Source organism: Orcinus orca, chromosome 18 (genome assembly GCF_937001465.1).
Source record: "Orcinus orca chromosome 18, mOrcOrc1.1, whole genome shotgun sequence".
NCBI lineage: Eukaryota > Metazoa > Chordata > Mammalia > Artiodactyla > Delphinidae > Orcinus > Orcinus orca.
The window spans coordinates 46,153,551-46,177,828 of NC_064576.1; the positions used below are offsets into that span (position 1 = coordinate 46,153,551).

Here is a 24,278-nt window from a genome sequence, read left to right on the forward strand (position 1 = left end):
TCCACTGTTTTTAGGAGAGTAGGGTTCCCTGTGCTATCTCCAATACTTGACATTAGGGATCATTTAATCTTTGCTTATTTCTCATTAAAACTTTTTATATTTTCGTATTACTAGGGAAAATCAAGTATCTGTTCTTATGATTTAGCAATTTTTAATTTTTTTATTCCTAATTTTCTGCTCATTACTATTGCACATTTTCCTAGTTGGTATTGACTATCCTCTTCTCTTTTTTCAAAATATTTATGAATTGAGGATAGCAACCTTTTAGTATTGTCTGTTACAGTTGAACTCCCTCCTCCTTTTGCCTAATACAAGGTTAGAATTGTAATTTGGTTTATCTTTCTCCTTATATTTTGTGACCTTGGTATCATGCTTAGAAAATCCTCCATTCCAACATTATATGTTTCACCATTTTGTTGATTTTATTACTGACACTATTTCTAATTTTTCTGTTTTTTTCTTTTTAAACTTTTAAAGGAACAATGAATTTAATAAAAATTTTGTCATTGCAATTTTAGATATTTGCATGTATCAGGTGAAACTAGAAGAGTTTGAAGAGAAAGCATCAGAACTTAACAAGAAAGTAAGTAATTTGACTAACTTTGCAAGACTATATGGGGGCTCCTGCAGCTCTGCTTCTGCCTCCTGGACTCTGTGCCTTCTTCTCACTTCCTTCTTTACCTCCTTCAGGTATTTGCACAAATGCCATTCTCTGAGGAGGACTTCCTGGACCATTATATTTAAACATTTAAACTCCCCACTCCCAACTCTGACCCTCCCTGTGCTTCTTTTCTTGTTTTTCTACTGTTGTATTTATCACCATCTGATATGTTGCACAATTTAGGTATCTGTGTGTGTATATGGGAATGTCTTGTTTATTTCTCCCTCTGGAATAAACTTTATGAGGGATTTGTGTTTGCTTTATTCACTATCCTGGCACCTAGAACAATTCCTGGACTGAGAACTAAAACATATTCTTTGAATGAGTTGAATGAATAAATGATTGACAATGTATAGAGTCAGCATTTTAAGATTGGAGTATTTCTCAAGACATCATATAAATTCAGGCCCTTAAGATTGAAATTATGTCTAAAAATTTTAAGAGAAAAAGTTTAACTTGCTTTCTGTTTTGATTAAAGTTACTTCATTAGACTAAGAGGAACCACATAAAATTATCATTTTCATAGATAAAAAGTATTGAATGTCAGCAGTTTCATTTGTTTCTGGCCAATAGTATTGCTGACCATCTAGCCATTCCCCACTTTTCTTTAAGGTACTGTTTTGTGCTTTTATCTCTACTTAATCGGTATCTATTGGACTTTTTCTCTGTTTTTAAAATTTTACTTCTAAATTTTATTATTTTTTGTTGTTGTTGGATTCTTTACATTTTAAGTAGTCATTCTGATTTGAATTCTTAGGGCTGGTTCCTCACATTCAAAGAATCATGGTAATTACTGCTACCACCACCTCAATGAACACATACAAAAGGAACATTTACACTGAGTTAGGCACTATTCCAGAGAGTCTACATTTTTGATGTGTCAGGCCCTAAATGAATCTTGAGAGAATTATACATTTTTTATAGACTTTTAAGATGAAACATAACTTGCAAATGGTAGACACTTTCATAAGTTATTTGTAACTTATGAAAAACTTTGTAAGTATCCTGTCTAAGAAGTCCTAAGTTTCATCAAATACTTAGTGAGAGGATATTATCTCCCAGGCCTTTGGCTGTAGGCTTGGATTACAGCTGTGGATATATCACCATTGCTGCGAAGAAACTTAGTTTACAGGGGGAAACAAATTATTAGATCCTTTAAATTAAGTGTCATAAGTGTTCCAGTTGATAAATGTTTGTGTTGTATGGTGACCTTTCACCCCACTGACTCTGTATTCCAAGCTCAGTAAATACTTCAATTCATCGTGGGAAAGTAGTAGCAAACTTTCAAGTGTTTGATTTGAATGCATCCCAGATAGTTTAAATTTCCTTTTTTTTAAAACATCTTTATGGAGTATAATTGCTTTACAATGGTGTGTTAGTTTCTGCTTTATAACAAAGTGAATCAGCTATACATATACATATATCCCCATATCTCCTGCCTCTTGTGTCTCCCTCCCACCCTCCCTATCCCACCCCTGTAGGTGGTCACAAAGCACCGAGCTGATCTCCCTGTGCTATGCGGCTGCTTCCCACTAGCTATCTATTTTACATTTGGTAGTATATGTAAGTCCATGCCAATCTCTCACTTCATCCCAGCTTACCCTTCCCCCTCCCCATGTTCTCAAGTCCATTCTCTAGTAAGTCTGTGTCTTTATTCCCATCTTGCCCCTAGGTTCTTCATGACCATTATTATTTTTTTTTAGATTCCATGTATATGTGTTAGCATATGGTATTTGTTTTTCTCTTTCTGACTTCACTCTGTATGACAGAATATAGGTTCATCCACCTCACTACAAATAACTCAATTTCATTTCTTTTTATGGATGAGTAATATTCCATTGTATATATGTGCCACATCTTCTTTATCCATTCATCTGTCGATGGACACTTAGGTTGCTTCCATGTCCTGGCTATTGTAAATAGAGCTGCAGTGAACACTCTGGTACATGACTCTTTTTGAATTATGGTTTTCTCAGGGTATATGCCCAGGAGTGGGATTGCTGGGTCGTATGGTAGTTCTATTTTTAGTGTTTTAGGAATCTCCATACTGTTCTCCATAGTGGCTGTATCAATTTACATTTCCACCAACAGTGCAACAGAGTTCCCTTTTCTCCATACCACCTCCAGCATTTATTGTTTGTAGATTTTCTGATGATGGCCATTCTGACCAGTGTGAGGTGATACCTCATTGTAGTTTTGATTTGCATTTCTCTAATGATTAGTGATGTTGAGCATTCTTTCACGTGTTTGTTGGCAATCTATAGATCTTTTTTGGAGAAATGTCTATTTAGGTCTTCTGACCATTTTTGGATTGGGTTGTTCATTTTTTGATATTGAGCTCCATGAGCTGTTTGTATATTTTGGAAATTTATCCTTTGCCAGTTGCTTCATTTGCAAATATTTTCTCCCATTCTGAGGGTTGTCTTTTTGTCTTGTTTATGGTTTCCTTTGCTGTGCAAAAGCTTTTAAGTTGCATTAGGTCCCATTTGTTTATTTTTGTTGTATTTCCATTTCTGTAGGAGGTGCATCAAAAAGGATCTTGCTGTGATTTCTGTCATAGAGTGTTCTGCCTATGTTTTCCTCTAAGAGTTTTATAGTGTTTGGCCTTACATTTAGGTCTTGAATCAATTTTGAGTTTATTTTTGTGTATGGTGTTAGGGAGTGTTCTAATTTCATTCTTTTACATGTAGCTGTCCAGTTTTCCCAGCACCACTTATTGAAGAGGCTGTCTTTTCTCCATTGTATATTCTTGCCTCCTTTATCAAAAATAAGGTGACCATATGGACGGGAGTTTATGTCTGGGCTTTCTATCCTGTTCCATTGATCTATATTTCTGTTTTTCTGCCAATACCATACTGTCTTGATTACTGTAGCTTTGAGTATAGTCTGAAGTCAGGAAGCCTGATTCCTCCAGCTCCGTTTTTCTTTCTCAAGATTGCTTTGGCTATTCGGGGACTTTTGTGTTTCCATATAAATTGTGAAATTTTTTATTGGTAGTATCATCATTTTGACAATGTTGCTTCTTCCAATCCAAGAACATGGTATATCTCTCCATCTGTTTGTATCATCTTTAATTTCTTTCATCAGTGTCTTATAGTTTTCTGCATAGAGGTCTTTTGTCTCCTTAGGTAGGTTTATTCCTAGGTATTTTATTCTTTTTGTTGCAGTGCTAAATGGGATTGTTTCCTTAATTTCACTAACTGATTTTTCGTTGTAGGTGTATAGGAATGCCAGAGATTTTGTGCATTAATTTTGTATCCTGCAACCTTACCAAATTCATTGATTAGTTCTAGTAGTTTTCTGGTGGCATCTTTAGGATTCTCTATGTATAGTATCATGTCATCTGAAACAGTGACAGTTTTACTTCTTCTTTTCCAATTCGTATTCCTTTTATTTCTTTTTCTTCTCTGCTTGCTGTGGCTATGACTTCCAAAACTATGTTAAATAAGAGTGGCGAGAGTGAACATCCTTGTCTTGTTCCTGATCTTAGTGGAAATACTTTCAGTTTTTCACAATTGAGTATGCTACTTGCGGTGGGTTTGTCATATATGGTGTTTATTATGTTGAGGTAGGTTCCCTCTGTGCCTACTTTCCGGAGAGTTTTTATCATAAATCGGTGTTGAATTTTGTCAAAAGCTTTATCTGTATCTGTTGCGACGATCATATGGTTTTCCTCCTTCAGTTTGTTAATATGGTTTATCACATTGATTGATTTGCGTATATTGAAGAATTCTTGCATTCCTGGGATAAACGCCACTTGATCATGGTGTATGATCCTTTTAACATCCCGTTGAATTCTGTTTGCTAGTATTTTGTTGAGGATTTTTACATCTATGTTCATCAGTGATACTGGCCTGTAGTTTTCTTTCTTTGTGACATCTTTGTCTGGTTTTGGTGTCAGGGTGATGGTGGCCTAGTAGAATGAGTTTGGGAGTGTTCCTCCCTCTGCTATATTTTGGAGGAGTTTTAGAAGGATAGGTGTTAGCTCTCTAAATGCTTGATAGAATTCACCTGTGAAGCCCTCTGGTTGTGGGCTTTTGTTTGTTGGAGGATTTTTTATCACAGTCTCAATTTCAGTGCTTGTGACTGGTGTGTTTATATTTTCTATTTCTTCCTGGTTCAGTCTCAGAAGGTTGTACTTTTCTAAGAATTTGTCCATTTCTTCCAGGTTGTCCATTTTATCGGCATATAGCTGCTTGTAGTAATCTCTCATGATCCTTTGTATTTCTGCATTGTGAGTTGTTACTTCTCCTTTTTTCTTTCTAATTCTGTTGGTTTGAGTCTTATCCCTTTTTTTCTTGATGAGTCTGGCTAATGGTTTATGAATTTTGTTTATCTTCTTAAGGAACCAGCTTTTAGTTTTATTGATCTTTGCTATTGTTTCTTTCATTTCTTTTTCGTTTATTTCTGATCTGATCCTTATGATTTCTTTCCTTCTGCTAACTTTGAGGGTTTTTTGTTCTTCTTTCTCTAATTGCTTTAGGGGTAAGTTTAGGTTGTTTATTTGAGATATTTCTTGTTTCTTGAGGTAGGATTGTATAGCTATAAACTTTCCTCTCAGAACTGCTTTTGCTGCATTCCACAGGTGTTGGGTTGGCGTGTTTTCATTTTCCTTTGTTTCTAGGTATTTTTGATTTCCTTTCTGATTTCTTCAGTGATCTCTTGTTTATTATTAAGGAGTGTATTGTTTAGCCTCCATGTGTTTGTATTTTTTACAGATTTTTTCCTGTAATTGATATGTAGTCTCATAGCGTTGTGATCGGAAAAGATGTTTGATGCGGTTTCAATTTTCTTAAATTTACCAAGGCTTGATTTGTGACCCAGGGTATGATCTATCCTGGAAAATGTTCCATGAGCACTTGAGAAGAATGTGCATTGTGTTGTTTTTGGATGGAATGTCCTATAAATATCAATTAAGTCCATCTTGTTTAATGTATCATATAAAGCTTGTGTTTCATTATTTAGTTTCATTTTGGATGATCTATCCATTGGTGAAAGTGGGGAAATTTTCAACTTCCCTACTATGAGTGTGTTACTGTCCATTTCTCCTTTTATGGCTGTTAGCATTTTCCTTATGTATTGAGGTGCTCTCATGTTGGGTGCATAAATATTTACAATTGTTATATCTTCTTCTCGGATTGATCCCTTGATCATTATGTAATGTCCTTCTTTGTCTCTTATAATAGTCTTTATTTTAAAGTCCGTTTGTCTGATATGAAAATTGGTACTCCAGCTTTCTTTTGATTTCCATTTGCATGGACTATCTTTTCCATCCCCTCACTTTCAGTCTTTATGTGTCCCTAGGTCTGAAGTGGGTCTCTTTTAGACAGCATCTATACGGGTCTTGTTTTGTATCCATTCAGCCAGTCTGTGTTTTGGTTGGAGCATTTAATCCATTTACATTTAAGGTAATTATCGATATGCGTGTTCCTATTACCATTTTATTAATTGAATTGGGTTTGTTATTGTAGGTCTTTTCCTTCTCTTGTGTTTCCTGCCTAGAGAAGTTCCTTTAGCATTTGTTGTGAAGCTGGTTTGGTGGTGCTGAATTCTCTTAGCCTTTGCTTATCTATAAAGGTTTTAATTTCTGCATCGAATCTGATTCAGATCTTTGCTGGGTAGAGTAATCTTGGTTTTAGGTTTTTCCCTTTCATCACTTTAAATGTGTCCTGCCACTCCCTTCTGGCTTGCAGAGTTTCTGCTGAGAGATCAGCTATTAACCTTATGGGCATTCCCTTGTGTGTTATTTGTTGTTTTTCCCTTGCTGCTTTTAATATTTGTTCTTTGTATTTAATAGTTGATAGTTTAGTATGTGTCTTGGCATGTTTCTCCTTGGATTTATCCTGTATGGGACTCTCTGTGCTTCCTGGACTATTTCCTTTCCCCTATTAGTGAAATTTTCAACTATAATCTCTTCAAATATTTTCTCAGACCCTTTCCTTTTCTTTTCTTCTTCTTGGACCCGTATAATTCGAACATTGGTCCATTTAATGTTGTCCCAGAGGTCTCTGAGGTTGTCCTCAATTCTCTTCATTCTTTTTTCTTCTTTCTGTTCTTCAGTAGTTATTTCCACTAGTTCGTATTCCAGGTCACTTCTGCGTTCTTCTGCCTCAGTTATTCTGCTATTGCTTCCTTCTAGAGAATTTTTAATTTCATTTATTGAGTTGTTCATCATTGTTTGTTTGCTCTTTAGTTCTTCTTGGTCCTTGTTAAACATTTCTTGTATTTTCTCCATTCTATTTCCAAGATTTTGGATTATCTTTACTGTCATTACTCTGAATTCTGTTTCAGGTAGAGTGCCTATTTCCTCTTCATTTGTATGGCCTGATGGATTTTTACCTTGCTCCTTCATCTGCTGTGTGTTTCTCTGTCTTCTTATTTTGCTTAATTTACTGTGTTTGGGGTCTCCTTTTCGCAGGCTGCAGGTTCGTAGTTCCCGTTGTTTTTGGTTCCTGCCCCCAGTGGCTAAGGTTGTTTCAGTGGGTTGTGTAGGCTTCCTGGTGGCGGGGGCTAGTGCCTGTTTTCTGGTGGATGAGGCTGGATCTTGTCTTTCTGTCTTGCAGGACTGCCTCTGGTGGTGTGTTTTGGGGTGTCTGTGACCTTATTATGATTTTAGGCAGCTTCTCTGCTAGTGAGTGGGGTTGTGTTCCTGTCTTGCTAGTTGTTTGGCATAGAGTGTCCAGTACTGTAGCTTGCTGGTTGTTGACTGGACCTGGGTTTTAACGTTCAGATGGAGATCTCCAGGAGAGCTTTCGCTGTTTGATATTACATGGAGACGGGAGTTCTCTGGTGGACCGATGTCCTGAACTCGGCTTTCCCATCTTAGAGGTGCAGGCCTGACACCTGGCTGGAGCACCAAGACCCTGTCATCCACATGGCTCAGAAGCAAAGGGAGAAAAATAGAGAAAAATCAAATCAAATCAAATCAAATAATTTTAAAAAAATGATTAAAAATAAAAAAAGTTAAAAAGTAATAGAAAGAAGAAAGAAAGAAGAGAGTAACCAAACCAAAAAACAAATCCACCAATGATAACAAGCGCTAAAAGCTATACTTAAAAAAAAAAAATGGACAGACAGAACTCTAGTAGAAATGGTAAAAGCAAAGCTATACAGACAAAATCCCACAAAGAAGCATACACATACACACTAAAAATAAGAGAAAAATGAAAAAAATATATATATCTATATATTAAAAAAAGAAAAAAAAGGAGGAAGAGTGAAACCAAATCAATAAACAAATCTACCAATGATAATAAACTCTAAATACTAAACTAAGATAAACGTAAAACCAGGAACAAATTAGATGCAGAAAGCAAACCCCAAGTCTACATTTGCTCCCAAAGTTCACTGCCTCAATTTTGGGATGATTCGTTGTCTATTCAGGTATTCCACAGATGCAGCCTACATCAAGTTGATTGTGAAGATATAATCTGCTGCTCCTGAGGCTGCTGGGAGAAATTTCCCTTTCTGTTCGTTGTTTGCACAGCTCCTGGGGTTCAGTTTTGGATTAGCTCCGCCTCTGCGTGTAGGTCACCCTCTGGCGTCAGTTCTTCGCTCAGACAGGAAAGGTTAAAGTAGCAGCTGATTTGTGGGCTCTCGCTCACTCAGGCCGGGAGGAGGGAGGGGTACGGAATGCGGGCAGAGCCTGCAGCTGCAGAGGGCTGGGGATGTTGCAACAGCTTGAGGCGAGCCATGTGTTCTCTTGGGGAAGTTGTCCCTGGATCATGGGACCCTGGCAGTGGTGGGCTGCACAGACTCCCGGGAGGGGAGGTGTGGATAGTGACCTGTGTGTGCACACAGGCTTCTTGGTGGCTGCAGCAGCAGCCTTAGCGTTTCATGCTTGTCTCTGGTGTTCGTGCTGATAGCCGTGGCTTGTGCCTATCTCTGGAGCTCGTTTAGGTGGTGCTCTGAATCCCCTCTCCTCATGCACCCAGAAACAATGTCTTGCCTCTTAGGCAGGTCCAGACTTTTTCCTGGACTCCCTCCTGGCTCACTGTGGCCCCCTAGCCCCCTTCAGGCTATGTTCATGCAGCCAACCCATCCTCTCCCTGGGATCTGACCTCCGAAGCCTGAGCCTCAGCTCCCAGCCCCCACCTGCCCCGGTGGATGAGCAGACAAGCCTTTCGGGCTGGTGAGTGCTGGTCGGTACCGATCCTCTGTGCGGGAGTATGAGCAGACAAGCCTTTCGGGCTGGTGAGTGCTGGTCGGTACCCATCCTCTGTGCGGGAGTATGAGCAGACAAGCCTTTCGGGCTGGTGAGTGCTGGTCGGTACCGATCCTCTGTGTGGGAGTCTCTCCACTTTGCCCTCTGCATCCCTGTTGCTGCGCTCTCCTCCGTGGCTCCGAAGCTTTCCCCCCGCCACTCCCCGTCTCCACCAGTGAAGGGGCTTCGCAGTGTGTGAGAACTTTTCCTCCTTCACACCTCCCTCCCAGAGGTGCAGGTACTGTCCCTATTCTTTTGTCTCTGTTTTTTCTTTTGCCCTACCCAGGTACCTGGGGAGTTTCTTGCCTTTGGGATGTCTGAGGTCTTCTGACAGCATTCAGTAGGTGTTTTCTAGAAGTTGTTCCACATGTAGATGTATTTCTGATGTATTTGTGGGGAGGAAGGTGATCTCCAAGTCTTACTCCTCTGCCATCTTGAAGGTCTCCCCTACATTTGCTTTTATAATCATTTTTATGTATACAGTATTCATATATGACTGGTGTTAAACTTGATATCTTTCTTAAGACATTGTTTTAAAATTGTATGCTTTTCATGTAAATAGAAGAAAGAACTTGTTCAAGGTTAGTTGTCTCCTTTTAGTCAGCAGTTATATGTGTTAGGTATATTCAGAAAATATTTTTTGCTCCATAGAAGATTTCTATTGCCACATCATTTTGTATGTGTCAGCAAGAATTTTTTCTGATAGCTTTATAAGGACACATGTAAATACTTTGCTTTAGGCAGGAAGCTATCATGGTTGCTAGACACATTCTTTATTTTAGTGCATAAATTTGAAAAATGAAGACCAGAAATGTCAGAAAGTACATAGAGTATATTGAGTTATCCACCTTCTTGTACAGATACACTAATACATTTACCCTAGGGAATGAAATTAAGCAGAGCTTCAACCTTAACTGTGTTTCTTGACATTTTTGCATGTAATTTTGTAAGCATAATACTGCTCTGCTAACTCTTTTGGAGAAGAAGGCTATCATATCAGTTTTTATAAAGTACGTCTTTATAAAAGTAGCCTTTATCCCCAAGGCTACTGTGATTTGACTATAGATATAAAAATGCTAAAGCACACTTTATATTTCGTCTGATCGTTTTATAGAGGAAGATGTAGAAATTTATCTCTTTGGTAAGTAATACAGATACTCTCAGTATGGTCAAGTTAATTTTAATAAGTTTTCTTTGAGTGTACTAATTATGACTGGTTGTTTTTATAGTTTTATTTTTATTCCTATAAATAATTCTTTTTCCTTTTGCATCTTATTGTAAGGCCTATAAGATAGGATAGTGTACATATTGATATTGTGAAAAAGACTTCTTCATTCTTAATCTCCTAAGAATTTAGTTTTTTATTTCTTGCTAAGTAGCAGTAAACATTGGCTGAGCAGTTGTATAAAGGAGAGTAGAGAAAATGACCTCTCAAAGATTTTTGAGGCTGGGAGATTGAGGATCTAAAGGTATATATGATATTGACGTGGTTATACAACATATAAAGGAAGGTGTGACAGAAACAGTCTCATGACTTCACTCAACGAATATTTATTGAGTTTAATTATAAGTATAAAGCTTTGGAAAGGTGATGAATAAAATAGAAAAGGTTCTCACTATTAGTGAGCTTCCAGGTTGGTGGGTATTACTGAGGTGTGTGATACTACATTTTGATAATTTTGTATTACAGTGTGATAATTGTTGTGGTAGGAAAACCCTATGTGGTTTGTAAGCCTATAGATCTTGTGTGGTCAGGGAAGACTTACCCAAGGAAGTAAGAGCTAATGTGAGCCCTGATGTATTAGTGTGAGGCAACAAGGTGAGATGGCCGAGGAGGAGGCATATATAAATTTTTTCTTTTTAATAAATTTATTTTTTTATTTTTATTTTTGGCTGCATTGGGTCTTTGTTGCTGTGCGTGGGCTTTCTCTGGTTGCGGAGAGTGGGGGCTGCTCTTCATTGCAGTGCACAGCCTTCTCATTGCAGTGGCTTCTCTCGTCGCGGAGCACAGGCTCTAGGCACGTGGACTTCAGTAGTTGTGGCACGTGGGCTCAGTAGTTGTGGCATGCAAGCTCTATTGTGCAGGCTCAGTAGTTGTGGCACACGGGCTTAGTTGCTCTGTGGCATGTGGGATCTTCCTGGACCAGGGCTTGAACCCATGCCCCTGCATTCGCAGGTGGATTCTTAACCACTCCGTCACCAAGGAAGTCGTGGAGGCATATATAAATTTATTTTGAATTTCCCATAAGTATCTGAAGCTTAATACCTTCAAAACCAAATTCATCGTTTTTGCCCATAAGTATGTCATTCCCTCAAATTATAGTACTTTGTTGCTGGCTTGCAAAGCAACAGAACAATGTCGTGATCTTAGATATATTCCCCTCACTCATTTCCTTTGTTCAGTCAGACACTAATATTTTGGATTGTGTATATATATATATATATATATATATATATATAAAATACATATTTTTTTCTTTTCTTTCCGTTACCCTATTTTCTACCTTCATTTAGGAAGGGCTTCGGTTCTTGCTTGGATAACTTCAGTAGCTCTACACTCATTTCTGTGCCTCTAGTATTTATCTTTCAGTCCATTGTCCACACTGCTGCTGGTTGGGTTTTCCAAAGTGCAAATTTGATTATGTTGTTTTCTTATGATAAATACTCTAATAGCTCTCTACAGTTTTTAGGTTTTACAAAAAAGAAAAAAGCTTCTTGGTTTATTGTGAAATTCCTTTCAACAGTTTCACTCCTGTCTACCTCCAGCTTCATCCTGTGCAGTTTGTTCTCATACCTCCTTTTGTGCCCCTTACAGGGGATGGCTTGTCATTCATGTACACCCTGTGCTAGTCACTCTATTTGAAATGCAAGCTACACTTCTCAGCTAATGACTCAAGTTCTTTAAACCTGAGATCAAGCATCATTCCTCCAGGAATGATGCACATGCCTCCAGTCTTTCTCTCTTTATTGCTGGTAATTTTCATAGATTTTGGGTGGTTAGTTTGCTTTGACTTTGCCACCAGACACTATGCTTACTAAACACAGTGATCATACTCTCTTAAACTCTGTACCCCTAGTCCCTGCTACTCTGAGAAACACATAATAGTCATGCTATTAGATATTTATTGAATAAAGGAAAATGATGGTATGGGACCAGATATCAGGGGATACTTAGATATTAGGTTAATGAGTGTGGCTTTTATAATGAAGCCACTAAAGGTTTAAGAGCAAAGGAGTCATGATATATGCGCTATCTTTTAGATGAAACAGCAGTATTCAAAAATCGAAGTTTGTAGAGAAGATGATAATATTGGCTTTGAAAATACTGGAATGCTTTCTTAGTCTTGAAAAATGTTCATTAAGTTGGAAATATATTTATAGACTGGTTTACAGTTTGGAGTGCAGATGTGAAGCTGAGCTGGTGGTAGGGACTTGGAAGCCATCAGTGTATGGAGTCCCTATTCCTAACCCTGAGCCCAACACTAACTCTCTCCAGGCTACATTTGTGAAATATTTGTATTTTCTTAAATGATTATTATTTTTTTTTATTTTTAAAAGGCAGTCAAATACTTGTTCTTGATTATGAGCAGTACTCTATTTGAATTCACCTCTGCTAGTAGAGGATTTTAGTCATGATGATGGCGAGGTGAAGGTGTTTGAATACAGGACGGTGACTTGTGATGAGTGGCTGTATCAATTAGAAAACTCATTCGATTCACCAAATTTTATTATTTGCCTTCCTCCCACAAAGTGTTGCACTAAGGACTTTGAAAGACTAATTTATCATTCATTTCCCAAAGATTAATGATAAATAAAATGGACTTTATCCTCTTAAACTGTTGTTGAAGGTTACAGCCTGCATCAGGTCCTTAAACCTCATGATGTTGTAGTAAGAAAAAAGAAAGTAATTGATGCATTTACAAAGTGGAGTTATTTATTAATAAATAAATATTAAAGTGGAATTCTTTTAAATCATGTTGATAAACTTCAGACAAGTTTCAAGTATAAGTTTTTGCAGGTAGGGGTCAGGGAATTCAGTACAATGCCTAGCTCTCTATTATTTTACACAAAGTTGCAATGATATTTAGGGACTTTTAAAGAAAAATGCCAGGGTTCCGGATAACTGTGGGCCCAGTTTGTTCTGCTGAGAGGAGATGGTCACAGATTTCATTTCTGTCTTTGTCTGCTCCTTTGCAAATGAATGATTTTGGTGGGACCTAGAGGGACCTAGAGAAAAGCTGTGGGTGACTTAGCAAAAATCTACCACTCCTTTCATAAAAGTTTATGTTCTACCAACAGATCATTAGAATCAAATTTCTAGATGAAGAATAGTGCTTTGTATTTTCATCTTACTCTCTTTCTTGTGTGTTTTTGTTTCTTTTTCTTTTTTCCTTTTCAGTTTGAAAAAGAGTTTACCGACCACCAAGAAACTCAGGCTCAATTGCAGAAAAAAGAGGCGCAGATTAACGAGCTTCAAGCAGAGTTACAAGCTTTTAAATCACAGGTAAAATACCATCTACCTGGAGTGAATTTGGGTATTGAAAGCTCACCAGGGGAACAAAGGTCGTATCATATCTTCATAGCATCAAAATGTTGAAACTTTAATTTCCCTTGTATGTTTTCATATTATTGTTTATATGTATTTCTATTCCGCTGTGTTTATTTTTAAAATGATTTTGCCCCTTTTTTTCTGCTTGCATTTTTAAGAACGTCTAAACTTTTACTAATCTATTTCCTTATGTTTCATTTGGGTTTTGTACCTGATGTCACGTGTTTGCTAGGTAATTAAGCGTTAAGGGTAAGAAAGTCTTTTATTCTTAGACTTGTCATTCATCACTGATCTTTATCCCACTACAGAAAATTATTGCTCAAGCTATTTATTTTTTGAAAACCTTCAGCCTATGGGTACCTTGCAGTGAAAGATAACCTCTAGCTGAATGAGAACATTTTCTGATAATTTTTCAATTTCCAAAAGTAAACATTTAAAACATGACAAAAAAGAGAGCAAATCTGGATTATGGAGCAGATAATACATACACTCACATACGCTCTCTACACATAAAGCATTTAGGTAGCAAGAAATATATCATCTGCATGTTTTAAATGGATGAAAGTAAGGAAGTAGAATTTTCACAGCTAAATTTTTTCATGTAGATTTACACATAAGATGATGAGCAATAAGTATAGTTTTGCTGTTTTCCTTTCATCCTAATTTATGGTTATGTTGAAATAGTCTTAGGTATACTATTTCTTATGTTATTTTGAGAGTTTGTTTTCTTTTATACTTTAGTGTATAGTTTTGTTGCAGAGTCTGTCTGAAGATACCCTAAGAGCTATATGTTAGTGTTCAGTTTTGGAAAAAAAAAAAATAGAATCTATCTACAAGAAAATTCTCACTGATCATCTTTCTTTAGTGCTGCAAGAGAAGGTACCACAATTTATTGAAAGTTTTCATCTTTCTTATGTGGCTCCTTGTCTCTCATATTAAAAAAACATTTGTGTTTTTTAATTTCAGATTGAGTTATAGACAATGACTGAAATATTCATGAAAAGTTTTTCCTGGTCTGGGCTAGTATAAATTTAGACTTTCCTTTCTTTTTAATTTTTCCCAGTTGAAGCATTACTCGTAAATCTACTCTAGAAAATTTCAATTTATAGAAAACATATTCACCATCTTTGGATATGTTATTGCTGCATGTGCTTTTATGTAAAATGGGAATATATTTACATTTTGAAGCAGATTAAATCAAGGAATCTCCTGTGTTGTTTTAAATTGTGTACAGTGATGACCTTTGTTTATGTCTATTAGAGGAAAGCCTGTAATTAGAGACTTGACACTGGCCACAATTATTCATTTTTGAATAACAACTGACAAATACTTCCTTTGGATAAGTTTGTATTTCTCATGAAATCTATGCATTTGTCTTAATATACTTCTCTTTGATCAAAGCTATGCTGATTATAAAGGTTATGAATAAAATATGTTTTATTATCTGTGACTTCATTCCTTCAGTCACTTAACAGCCAAGTACTGTTAGGTGCTGGGGATAGAATGGGGGGCAAGGTGGTCACAGTGTCTGGCCCCATCAGTGATAAGTCTGTCACACCCATCAAAATCTAGAGCAGAAATTCAACCATACCTTTGTTTTAAGACATTAATTGTTAACCATAAATGTATACTGAGTGTGAGTATAATGTACATACATCCTTAACATTGAGAGGGCTGTGCTATTCATGATCACAGCAACCCAGCATAACACTAAAGTGATTCTTCTTTATACTTAATGTTTTTGATAAGGCATGTTTTTTGACTGTGGTTTCAACTTCTCTTAAATACTTTTTCTTTGTGCTGACCTTGGATATCGATTTCAAGCCTTTATACATGATCTATTTTCCATAATTGTGCCATAAAACTTTTAAATGATTTATTAATACTCCTATAGCTATATGGCTCAGAGTTGAAGTTAGTAATTTCAGGAAATAACCATATCACAAAAAATTATTTATCAACCCAGATCACCTTTATGATAGTAAAAATGCATCTATTGTTATTATGCCATGGAAACATAAGGACAGAAGTGCCTAGTGGTCACAGGGACCAGATCGTGAGATGCTCTGAAGGTCCTACTAAGAATCTTAGATTTTTTTTCTCAAGGGCAAAGGCACGATGTGGCAATATTATTTACCTCTCTTTTTCTGGATCTTATTTTTTTTTTACTTACCACTTAAATGCTGGTGTCCTGTAGAATTCTGTATACAAACCTTTCCTCATGCTGCATACTCTGGGTGAACATATCTACACCCATGCCTTCTTCAGCTGTCCTGTAGAGACTGCTGACTTTCAGATCTTTTAGGCCCGTGTTGCCATTTGCCTCCTGGACATCTCCACCTGGTTGGCCATAACTACCTCAAAACGGGGAGTAATATTTCTGACAATTACATTTTTATGAAAACAAAAGCTATAATATTCTTAAATTGGGAAAAAAATCTTTGAAATTTTGTTTTTAGGTTAAACCACATGACGTTACTGAAATTCAGTTGTTTTTGTTTTAAAATAATACCTTATTTTTGAGAAAAGTGTACTTTAACATGTTTTATAGAGAGTTCTTTGTCATATTTCTTCTTTTTCTTTCCCCTATAGTTTGGTGCCTTGCCACCGGGTACCTATTTGCCTTCTTCAAAAGAAAATGGAACTGGCCACGCAGCACTTCCTCCACCGCAGCCACTGCCCTCTTGTGGAGGCTTGCCCCCTCCCCCACCACCTGCACCCCCTCCCCCCCCACCTGCACCCCCTCCCCTTCCAGGAATGCCCATGCCATTTGGTGGTGGTCCTGTGCCTCCACCACCTCCCCTGGGATTTCTCTGTGGACGAACCTCTCCCCCACCACCAACCCTGCCTTTTGGGTTAAAACCAAAGAAAGAATTTAAACCGGAGACCAGCATGAGAAGATTGAATTGGTTAAAGGTAAAACAGAAATAAATAGAGAAATAATACTGTTACCTAGATTAAAACTTAAATATAATTGTATTTAGTTTCCAATGGGATCCCTATTCAAAATGACGTTAAATAAACAGGCATTATTTTAAATAAAAATGTTGAGTCAAAGCCCTTTGCTATTGACTAAAGCTCTCTGGTTTATAAATTGGGTAGGAATTGATGTTAGTTGTTACAATGGGATTTGATTGTAATTAAATTGCCAATTCAACATTATTGTGGTTATACTCTGTATTTTGAAGTGTTTTTCAAAAGTACAAAAAAAAATAGTATTCTTAGGAACTTTTTTATATTGATAGCTATTGGGAAAAGTATTACTACTTGTCAGAAGTGGTTAGTCGAGACATAGGAATTCTGAATCCTGCAGAATGATGGTTCCATGGTCACATAAATTGAGCATTGCTAAAGACTAGGAGAAGTATAATTGAGAAGAAACAAACTTCATTTCATTCAACTTCAAATTCCCAACTATTTGAGAGCCGAACCTTTTTTTTTTTTTTTTTTCCTCCCTAATAACACATTAACTTCCTGCAGAACTTGTATTTCATTGAACATACTTTGGGAAAACAATCTTACAGAGATTACTTCATAAACATCTACTGGCAGGTCTGGGGCACTGGGTGTATACATGGTGATTGGGTGTGGGGGACAGATGAAACGCTCAACTGTGTGTGAATCTGTCTTCTCTCTGGCTGCAGATCAGACCTCAGGAAATGACTGAAGACTGTTTCTGGGTAAAAGCAAATGAAAATAAGTATGAAAATGTGGATTTGCTTTGTAAACTTGAGAATATGTTTTGTTGCCAACCAAAAGGTAAGTTTAATATCTTGGTTATTTGTTACTCTTAGTATTTTAATATTGTAACTTTTTATATGCTTACCTTTAGAAAGTATTATTTGTGTCATATAAATGGTATTTTTTTATGTTACTAATGGATAAATGAATAATCCAATGAATAATCTGAAGTTAATTTTTTATATAGAGTATCAACTGAACAATTTTTAAAATACAAATGATTTAATACAAAACTTAAAAAAATTTCTTTATAATACCTTCTTTGAAGATATTCTAAATTAGACTTTCGTAAAGGAGGGTATTTTCAGAGAAAATTTTGGTGTGAAAATTCCCTGTAGTCAATGAGAAATAGAAAAATGAAAACAAAATGTAACTCTTCCTCTAGTCAGAATTTTCCCACCCTTTAAAGTTATAGTGGCTATCACATAATTAATTAGTATGACTCACATGGGGTAGAAATATCAAATTTATAGAGCATCTTGAAAATTAGTTTGAAATAGAGTCTATGAGTAGATTATAACATCTTTTCATTAAATGCAATGGAATTCATTTTCAAAAGCCATCACAGATAGCTTTTACCTGTGCAGTGTGATTTTTCTCTTTTTAACAATTATATTCAGGAATTGCTCTTGTCTGAAATTTGATTTTTTCTCATCCAGTGTCATGGGCCTGCCACTTAGGTTTCAGGGCTGATATGCACATACACTGTTCAGTTCATGTTTAAGTAACACATTTTAGGTTTGTAGTACAAGGCACTTAGGTCAGTCGTTATCTTTTTTTGTTTGTTTTAATTATTTTTTAAAATTATTAGTTTTTTAATTTTTGGCTGCGTTGGGTCTTCTTTGCTGTGCGCGGGCTTTTCTCCATCTGGATGGAGATGGGAAGGCTTGGTATAGACAGAAGAATTGATTTCTTAAAGTGCCCACCGTGTACTAGGCACCATGCTAGATGCTTTATATACGTGATTTAACTTGATCATCACAGCAACCAAGGGATGTTGGCAGATAGCAAAAAAATCATTTGCTTTCCTTTGAAATGCTTTCTAAAATATAAATTAAAAACTTAAAAAAAATAATTGTAAGTTAGAAACTCTAAAAGGTAATTGTAAATTATATTTCTAGAATTTGTGTTAAATCCAAAGCCTTTATCAGATATTTTGGAACACCATTGGTCTTGACCAAAATAGTAAAAATGATATATTTTGATCTTTGAAAAACAGGGGCATTTTCTTAGCAAGCTTACCATAGGAAAACTTGTGAAGTAAGCAGATCTTAATTTTATCTTTTGATTATGGAGAATCAAAATTTTCTTTGAATAAGATTAGTGCACTCTTCAGGCAATCAGGGAAAATATATGGCAGTTAAAATGTGTATTTACATGTAAAACACTTCAGAATTTCAGATTTCATAATCTGGAATTGATTAGTTTTCCCTCTGCTTTTCTAGTAGGTAGAAAGGGTGGTACCTAAAAGCTATTTAAGTAATTCTGGGATCCAGCTTCTCTATTTTTTTTCCCTCTTTACTCTGATTACTTTCTTAATTAATGAGGCTCAAAAGGGAAACTTGTTAGCATGTCTTTAATTTAGCTGTAGTGTTAGCCCTAAATGAAATAATTGGACCTTTAAAAAATTCTTGTCATCTAACTTTAGTCTTACGATTTAAGGTTGAAAAAAATCAACATATTTGCTCAATCTAATACTAGTTGTAAAGGTTAAGGTGAGGAAATAATGATCCTTTTCTGAATATTCCATATATTGGTGCCTCTCTGGATTGGTGCGTGCATCCACACTGCCCTGAATCTCTCCTTGGTTTGACTTAGAGGCTGGCAGAGGCTATGACTTCTTTTCTCTCAGCTCAAATGCTGCTTCCTCTTTTCTGGGACCAGTAGATGATATTTCCATAATCAACAGAAAGATAGGGAAGCCCAGGGTTGTAACGCGGGGCAGTGCCAACATTTCACAATGCCAACAGGTGGCGAGCTGAGAAGGTGACTATTTTTGGTTCGGATTTTAAAGAATAATTCCTAGAAAGCATTATTTGAGGAGCCTTAAGTGTTCTTTTTGGCATTATTAGTATTTCATTAGAAAAGGCTATTCATTGCTGCTTTCAGAAAGACAGGATTTCAGTAGATATTTTATAGGAAAGGTCAGAAAGGAAGGTAAGAGAAAGGTGCTTAGAAAACTTGGACAAGACAGAGGGCTGGTGGATAGGTTGCTCCTTGTCTCTTTATTCGTGGCCTGGCTGCGAATATTTGCCTGTTTCACGTGACACCAAAGGTTACTTTGAATCAATTTTGTCATTTCTGCAGAATTCAAAATTAAACCTATTATTCATTGTTGAGTTCCAGGTAGAAATGTAGTTGCTCTCCACTCTCTAGCAGGCAGGGGGAGATAGAGGCACGGGCTACTAGTTGATTGTCATCATTGGCTTGCATCACAACTTGGCAGGGAAGGACAAAGAATTCAGATTACTGAAGACTTGTGGATTTTTAGAGAAAATATTTTTTTTTACTTTTTTTTTAATTGAAGTACCTGTTTGGACTAAGAACCAGGGCTCTTTCTCTGACATAGTTGAATGTTCCATTCCAGGCATTTTAAATGGAAGATGCCAATCTTTGTGCTTCCTAAGCATTTGAAATTGGCAGAAAGGAAAAAGAAAGAAAGGAACTGAATCCAATAATCTAAAAAGAACCTTGGGATTTTCTCTCATGTTCTTTATTTTTTGTCCTAAGTATGGCTATTTATTTTACACTGCTTTAGGTTTATGAGACGTTTAGGTTAAGATTGTTGGGTTTCAGAGGTCTCATAACCTGGGAGTTGGAAGAGGAAGAGGACCTAATAATCCCTATTGAGTACCTGTGGTATACCAGCCCTGAGCTGGGTCTTCTTCATGTGACTTTGTTTAAACTTTACCACATCTCTGCTGAGGTTTTTCTCTTGGTCTACGATTGCAAAACAGTTCTAACTCCCCACAATAGCACCCTGCCCCACTGACTCATAGATGGAGCAAGATGTTATTGGTAAGCGAGTTGGACGTTCCCTCTTAACTCATATTGCCCTTTATTATATTTCTTCCTTTTTTTCCAGTTAGATTTTACTTACTTTGCTTTCTAAACTAATCCCCTCCCTGTGACTTTTATAACATTGCTTCAATGAAGCGTGCCTCATGTCATATCTTTTTTTTTTTTTTTTTTTGCGGAGCATAGGCTCCGGACGCGCAGGCTCAGCGGCCATGGCTCGTGGGCCTAGCAGCTCCGTGGCACGTGGGATCTTCCCGGACTGGGGCACGAACCCGTGTCCCCTGCATCGGCAGGTGGACTCACAACCACTGCGCCACCAGGGAAGCCCCCTTGTGTCATATCTTAAGGAGTACGGAAACCCCCCTCTAAGCCATTTCCTATGAAATCAACATTTTTTTTCTGATTCAGTAGTATCATTTTCTTTTTTATACTTTATTTCCCTATTAAGTATCTCACTTTGTTTTCCTTGCTTCTCTCCATCCTGAACTTTTGAGATACATCTTAGCTTTCCATAGTTTAGATTCTTTTGAAAATAACATGTAGACATTTTTCCTGATCATCTTTTTCTTTTATTTTTCTCATCTGCCTCTTTAATTTCTTCTGCTTTTTCTCTTTATCCTATTTGGCTACCATTGTTCAAGTCGACAAGTATTTACAGGGGACACATTGAATGTGAGGCCTTGTGTTTAGCACTGGGGACACTGTGGTGAGGGGCCCTGTACTCATGTTACTCTGTGGCCTTGGTGAAGCGCAGTCAAGTTCGCAGGTGAAGTCTAAGAACAAGGAGTGGGACAACCAGTACTGATCTTGATTGTAGAAAAGACTGCCATGTTTTACTGTCTCTGGCTTCTGTTAAGACTTAACAAGGTTATAAAAGAACATTGTTTGTATATCTCTCAGAAATTTAATCACAATGTTCATATACTGTATTGAACATTTGGTATCATCAAAATAATGCTAATGGCCTGCATATTTTTTACCAGAGTGGAAGCATCTGTTGGTTAATTTTTACAGGCTGTTGGAAAATGGATTAACGTATACTAACGGGTTATTGGTGTTGGATTTATCGACTAAAATTAATATTAATTACTTTCATTATTCACAAACTGTTAACTTAATAGGGATTAAAGGGCTTTCTGAAAGTATATGAATAGTCTAATTCTCATAGACTGATTTATTATGAAAATGTGGTTCCACAATTGTTAGCTTTCTGAAGTAATCAAATTTTATAACAGGTGCATCATATTTGCCAGATAGGGCCAATAAACTGGTTTATAAATAATTTCTCAACTGAACAGTTATGGCATATGGAAACAGTTAATGGATTATGTACTTAAAAACAAATCAAGCTTCGATTTCTGACATCATAGTTCCGTGGACAAAGTATTGGGGTAGGAAGTGATAAACCATGGAGTATCCCTGTGACTTGGCTGTGTTCAGTTTGTTGCTTTGTATCTGAAACACAATTTATTCCTCTGTATGAACCAAAGTGTATAAAAAATCCTGAACTACCTCAGAAGCCTACATTAAGGTGAACAATATAATTTATAACAGAAGTATGGTTCTTGAGAGCATGTTAATATAGAGATGATGCCAAAATGAATGTAACATATCTTCAACATCTTAAAGGTTTCTGAAAAGACATTTGACAAACACTAGTTTGGGAAGATTGGGGAGGAAGTCAGTGGCAAATTAAATATTCCTCTAGGGATTTATTTTGGTTCTTGTCTGTGGCTGAATCTGGAAAGAACTTAAGGAAATTATGAGATAGGTCAGGAATGTCTTGCTTGTTTCACCATTAGAGAGTATCTCATTGTTACCAATTATATTGTCTGTTGGGTTGCAAAAGAAACAGAAATTTATTCTGAAAGCTTTAGGGAAATAAAACCTATAGAGAGAGCGTAAAGAAAGGGGTTATTTAGGTTGGAGCCACAGGCAACTTTCAAGTCCACAAAATGCTTCAGTTACACACTTAGTTACCCAGCATATCTTTGGCATGGTGTGATAGAAGGTTTAAAGGTCCCTGTAAATAGGCATGTTTCTTATATATTGTACTGATGCTATAAACAGAAAAGGAGGAGGCTTGGACTTGTATGTATTGTATTGGGGGGGGTATGCCCATAAACATGGCTTTTTTTCTTTTTCCACTGGAGAAAAGAATGGTATTAGGGCACTGGATTCAACTAGTGTCACTTGACTAGTGGTAGATTGGGGGATGCTGTCTCCCTTCCGTATTACAAGTAGCTCATCGTGGTATTTTAATTCTGGTAGCAGTTTTCAGTGGTGCGCCTGTAGCTGTCAAACCTTAACAAAATTGTAAGGTCATTACATGCCATTGTCATCGCTTAGGATTTTGTCTCTTAGGATTTCTCTTCCATTTCCTGCATTTCCTTCTTCTGTCTTCTTCCCCATTTACCCTGGCATCTCTTGTTGCCCTCTGATTGCTCAAAGTGCATTTTTCGACTGCCTTGTCTGCAGTATGTTCTATCACTCAGGACTCCCACTCATAGTTAGTGCACACCATTGTTCTTCTGAAAATATAAATGAGGCTCCTCCTTCTGAATGTGCTATTTTAATCTTAAAGTAATATTTTGTAAATCTGGCCATTCACTTCCTCTCTTCTCTACTCTCTCTGACCCCCATGCCCTCCTCCACACACACCACTTGCCAGGCTTGGAAGAGAGAGAATCACATGGAGTTAGCACTGTACCTGGATCCATCCCTGGAGCACAAGGAGGGAGTGGGATCGTGGTAGGAGAGTCATAAGGAGATAAGCGCTTCTTGCTGGATTCCATGCTATAGGAATTCGATATTAAATAAACAGTGTAGTAAATTCTTTTGTAACAGAAAAAAAAACTTTCTGTGGAAATAACTTTATTGTAATTTTATAACTTTGAATTTCATAACTTAGGTTTGGAGGTGATTATATATTCATGTGTTTAGGTAAGCTGGGTGTTGTTGTTGTTTTCTTGGTCCCTCAAGGTTAGGTCATTTGGGCATATGCTCTGATACCTTGAACATGTTCTGTGTTTACCACAAGCTTTCATGGCTGTCATGGCATCTGAGGAGAATGCCAGTTTAGAGACCTTTGCTTATCACAGCTCTGACTTGTCTGAGTAGGTGTCTGTGCCTTAAAAGAATGGATATTTCAAAGTCAGACACACACTACACCAGGAGTTCTTAACTTGAGGCCTATGAACTTGGCTAAGAAAAAAAAAATTTAGCATCATCACTTTCATTAACCTCTAACTGAAATTTAGTTTTTCCTTCAATGATAAATATAGGCAACAAACACAGCAGTACTTATGTCGTTTCTACCTGTAAGGTTCATACGTACTTTCATATCACATGAGAATTGCTTCAGGTACATTGAAATATCATTGAAACTCATCACTACTTCAAAATTAGAGTAATTATTAGACCTGCAGCTAGACCTTGTTACTTAAGACATTAATAAAGAAGCATATTTTGTCTGTTGGGTCCTCCAGGAAGCAGATGCTGAGATGTTGAAGTGCAGGAGGGTTTTTTTAAGGGGCAAGGGATGGGTTATGTATGTGAAAGGTAAAGGCAGTTGAGAGCAGGACTAGGCAGGAAGAACCTGGGAGTGTGATGCAAATCTGAGAAATCTTCTCAGCCAGCGCAGCTGGGAGGGAGTGCTGGAGCCCAGAATGCCTGTCAGAGGAGTCCCAGGTTGGGCCGTGATGGCCAGGCCTGGTTACTTCTGCCGTGCTCAGTCCTTGGCTGGGGCTCCAAAACTGAGGAGGGTCCTGAGGGTGCTCATGGCTTGGAGCCTGTCAGCTAAGTGTGTTCCTTTGTAACCGAGTGGAAAGTTCTTTCCTAAAGGGAGATCTGAGCAGTCCATCTCCATGGTTGCCATACATGTTTGTTACCAGTCCATAAACAGTGCATTTTAATAACTGCGTTCGAGAACAATTTGCTTCCTTTGAAATCTTATGTATTTAAATTATACATTTAAAAATTATTCTGAGAAGGGGTCCACTTCTCTGATTGCCAATGGAGCTCCATGGCAAAAAAGGTTAAGGACCCTGCTGCAGCGTGTAGAGGTGGGAGTGAGGTGGAGGTCAGGGGCCTCGCCTCAACTGCTG

The 24,278-nt window shown here is 37.2% G+C and overlaps 1 protein-coding gene across 2 annotated transcripts in view; it reads left to right on the top strand.

Moving 5' to 3' along the window:
• Window positions 1-24,278, top strand: part of DIAPH3 (diaphanous related formin 3) — a 546,165-nt gene that overhangs the window by 188,794 nt on the left and 333,093 nt on the right. For both annotated transcript variants that reach the window (XM_049700932.1, XM_049700933.1), the window contains 4 exons: window positions 519-583; window positions 13,264-13,368; window positions 16,006-16,329; window positions 17,058-17,172. In XM_049700932.1, coding sequence (XP_049556889.1) covers window positions 519-583; window positions 13,264-13,368; window positions 16,006-16,329; window positions 17,058-17,172 — 609 coding nt within the window. The remainder of the gene's footprint in view (window positions 1-518; window positions 584-13,263; window positions 13,369-16,005; window positions 16,330-17,057; window positions 17,173-24,278) is intronic.